Source organism: Lipotes vexillifer, unplaced genomic scaffold (genome assembly GCF_000442215.2).
Source record: "Lipotes vexillifer unplaced genomic scaffold, Lipotes_vexillifer_v1.1 scaffold477, whole genome shotgun sequence".
NCBI classification, from domain to species: domain Eukaryota; kingdom Metazoa; phylum Chordata; class Mammalia; order Artiodactyla; family Lipotidae; genus Lipotes; species Lipotes vexillifer.
The window spans coordinates 6,036,753-6,040,981 of record NW_006770652.1 but is presented as its reverse complement, the minus strand read 5'-3'; the positions used below and the strand labels follow the sequence as shown (position 1 = coordinate 6,040,981).

Sequence of the window (4,229 nt, the reverse complement as noted above, 5' to 3'; positions counted from 1 at the left end):
TCCCTACACTTTGTACAGAAATTTGCCTGTAGGTGAAAAGGACTTTAGGGTTCCCTGAAGTTTGTTGACAATCTCCTCTTGCTTCCCTTTCATCGTCTTCATTAAAACAGCCAATCACATGTCTTCTATGTGGATGAGTACAAGTGGGTGAACTGTGGGAGATGCAGGGTCCACACAAGTTGCTGCCCCTCTAGAAGTGACATTATTGTAACCTAGTTTGGTTCCAAAGGTCATAGGCAGATGAGGAAATTATCCACTGCATATGGGTGAGCTCTGTTTGACCACCAATGCTTAATAACTTTGTTACCCTGGATAAATTACTTAACCTCATAAAACCTTAGCATCCTTTTTTTTAGGGGTAAGACATTTGTGAGCTAGTTTGTGGGTGGAAGACATTGTCCCTCTCAAATTACATTCAGTAGGCAAATTCAATCTTATTTTGTTTAAGATCATCCCTGTGACTAGTGTAATCATATAGTTGCCAGAATACCTGGGTTATTTGGGATTAGATGGGATAGTAATATTTATAGCTAGCTAGTTTACAGTTAGGTTGTGTTCCATATATTATCACACTTGTTCTTCACAACTTTCCTGTGAAGTAGATACTATTATTTTCCACTCTTTTATAAATGAGAAAGATGTGCAGAGATGTTAGAAAACTTGCCCTAGATTATCCAGACAGGAGGCAGCAGAGCTGGGGGATTGAAACCCACGTGGTCTGGTTCCAGAAGCCATGCTCTTAGCTATGATCCTTTCCAGACTTCTTTTGAGCTAGTCTATTCACACTGAAAGGAAAACATTATTTGTGGTAGACTCTGACACTTATTTAAGATGTTTTTTCTTTCCTGTTTCAGGTATCTGACAGCAAGCCGCAATAGAAATTTCTTGCTTACCATGAGGCCATTCTTAAAAAGGGCCATTTTGGTCATAAGTTATGTAAGTATAAATATGCTTTTGAAATATCTGATAAGAAATATTTCACTTTAATTTGACTCAGAGACATGATCCAGATTGTTTGAGTCAGCAGTAGCGTCTAACAATATGATCTTAAGATCAAAGAATTAACACGCTATAAATGTTACAAAGCCTTAGAATGTATGTATGGAAGCATTCTAGGGATATGTGAACTCAATGACACCAGCAGTATTAACTATAATATTTTTTGTGCCGTTTTCAAGGTGCTGATGCTGTGTTGTCTCTGCAACACAAACCTGGCTGTATCAGTTATCTAGTGCTGCACTTATATAAAAAGCATTCATGAAGTAAGCCAGTGATATTCATGGGAAAAAGTCCAGGCTTAACTACCTCCCAAAATTAATCTTAACCTTTTATTGAAGCAAAGATTTCCCTCCGACTTTATCAGAAACAACATAATTGGTCCTATTGAAATGAGAATGACATCTAGAAGGTCTGTGTGGGTGGATTCTTCTATAAACAGAACTTATCGCCACAGAAGTGTCTCTGGCCTCTGGTTTTCTTATGCACCTTTGCTACAGGATAGCACCATTCAGTGATAAAATTCCACTGAGTAGACACAAAAGATGTTTCTTGGGGTTGTTGAAATAACCCTTGCATGAGTGGTCTGCTCCAGAGCATTTGAGAATTGGAGCATTTCCAAATGTATTTATTCAGGACACAGAAGTATCATCTATCATAGTTTAAGTTAACTTTCATGGGGCTCTGTGAGAGGGATGGTTAATAACCTGGGCATTGGAGACCAATGACATGGGTCCAACTCCTGGATCTTGCAATTTACTAGCTGTGGGATTCTGGGCAAATTGGGAGGCCTCAGGTGGATGGAAAGTCTTTAGTGGATAACAGCTAATAAGTGCTTGAAACTGATGGCTGTTATTAAGATTTGCTTGCCTTTCCATCATCACCTTCGTTGTTTACTCTTCCCTCTACCCAACTACTTTCCTACTCATCTTCAATGTTAGGATTTTACAGAAATGCTCACTAGAAGAAGTGTTTGTAGATCAAAATATTTGTAAAGCATCTGAAAGTATCCTCCAGAAAGGTGGGGCTTACTCCCAACAATCAATGATTTTCTTACCAAATCTTCTTTTCTCTGAAGGTGATTGTTGTTCTGTACTTCCGTCTGTGGATAATGGGAGGATCTATGCCCCTCTTTTCAGAGCAGGATAATCCAGCTTCATTTTCACCTTACATTCTTACAAGGTCAGTAGAAATATATTTTTTTAACTTTACTTCGTATTTATCAGGTTGTTTTAAATAATCTTAAACGATATGTTGTCTTTGCATTTTAAGGAAAGAAAGGTTGTGTTCTATTCAGGGCGTGTGGAGAAAAGAAACTACTGTTTAGATGTTTGGAATTCTTTTCAACAAATGGTGCTGTTTTGTCAATATTATTGGTATTGTTCTCATATTGGTATATATTTGTTTACTCAACAAGCATTTTCTTGAGCACTTATCAATAATAAATATCTATTGAGGGACTTCCCTGGTGGCACAGTGGTTAAGAATCTGCCTGCCAATGCAGGGCACACAGGTTTGAGCCCTGATCCGGGAAGATCCCACATGCTGCAGAGCAACTAAACCCGTGCGCCACAACTACTGAGGCTGCGCTCTAGAGCCTGCGAGCCACAACTACTGAGCCCTCGTGCCACAACTGCTGAAGCCCGTGCGCCTAGAGCCCGTGCTCTGCAGCAAGAAGCCCACGCACTGTAACGAAGAGTATCCCCTGCTTGCTGCAACTAGAGAAAGCCCATGCGCAGCAACGAAGACCCAATGCACCCAAAAAAACAAAAAATAGCTTTTGAGTGGCTCATATGGCAAATGTTACAGGACAATGCACTGAGAGGTGTGTAGAGGTTGATTGGACATTATAACTACTTGTAAGGTTAAAATCAGCAGGGAAGTTGAAAGTGGCGAACAGAAATGAACAACTGTTTTTGCTAAGATACAGTCAATTATATCTTACCATTTGTCCTTAAGAGATTTAGGATAGTGGATCAAGAAGTGATGTTGACCAATGGATCTTGTTCATTGAGAGGGTTTTAATTCCTTACCCAATCTGCTGTGATGTACTTCTGACACTTTCAGATATAATTATATTTGACAGTTTTCATAACGTTTCTTCAGGATATATTATTCTATAATGTTTATACATTAAGGTGTACTGTTCTTAAATTTTCATAGTTTTATGTTCTTTTTAATGTCTAATATCATTTTTGTAATAGTGACCTTCCCTTTTCTGTGTTTGCAAAGACATAATAAGTCTGAAACCTTGACCAACAGCACATTTATATTTCAGCTTACTTGTATCTCTTAGGGATGGGAGATTGTTGGATTTTGTTTTTATAAAGCCAGGCTTGCTTTATTTCACTCATTTACTTTATATCTTTTAATTGATAAATTTCTACTCTTTTTTCATTGTACTTCTTTTTTGTTCTTAGTGTTTTCTGCCTTTCTAAAGACTATTTTCCATTCAAAAAGGATACTTCCAATTTGGTTGACCCATTTTTCTAATAAATGTTATGTCACAGTTGTTTGCATTACTTACAACATCTATTTGTGTTAAAAAATCCTGAATATGCTTCAGAAACTATATGGTATACAGCCTCCAGTGTTGGCTTATCCCTTTGAGATAGTCTAGAGACTTATAAATTGTTGTTTATGTCTTATATTTTTCAAAATATTGTTTAATTAGTCCATTCATTAAGCTTGACATCTGTAGCCTAGCTTTTTGTTAATATTGCAATCTACTTGTCCTTTTAGGTTTCTCTCACTGGCTTTCAACATCTCCAGGGCTCCTTGTCTGGATATTTTTAGCTCATTGAGAAATTGTTTCAGGTTCTGCAGCTCCTTCAATAGCTATTTTCTGCCTTTAAGCGAAAAAAACAGCTTTGCCAGATACTGTTCTTGCTTCTGGCTCCATTTCCCTTAGCCCTCGGTTGGTCTCCCTCCAAGCTTTCTTGTCTGCTGAATTTGAGCATTCAATCTTGTCTTTATAGTTAGACGCAGCCCATTCCCCGAGCGTACCAGTCTCTAAACGCCAAGCTGCGCAAAGCAACAGATGGATGAGAACAAGAACGTATTGCTCTCAACTCAGCAACCAGTCATTTCATTCTTATCTCTGTCATCAGCAAACACATGCCTACCCCACTGTCCTTGGTGTCTGGACAAGGTGCCTTTGGTCTCTGGCTCACTGCCCTTCTGTCTATACCATCTTAGCCGCCAGGGGGGTTAGGTTGCATTTTTATTCCTGC

General features: G+C 38.6%; 1 protein-coding gene across 2 annotated transcripts in view; it reads left to right on the top strand.

The window, feature by feature from the left end:
• Positions 1–4,229, top strand: part of TMTC1 (transmembrane O-mannosyltransferase targeting cadherins 1) — a 265,193-nt gene that overhangs the window by 123,734 nt on the left and 137,230 nt on the right. The window contains exons 6-7 of one of the 2 annotated variants that reach the window (XM_007446305.1): positions 855–936; positions 2,075–2,178. The exons of the other annotated variant lie outside the window; for it this stretch is intronic. Of the exons in view, the coding sequence (XP_007446367.1) occupies positions 855–936; positions 2,075–2,178 (186 nt within the window). The remainder of the gene's footprint in view (positions 1–854; positions 937–2,074; positions 2,179–4,229) is intronic. 2 annotated transcript variants of the gene reach the window in all.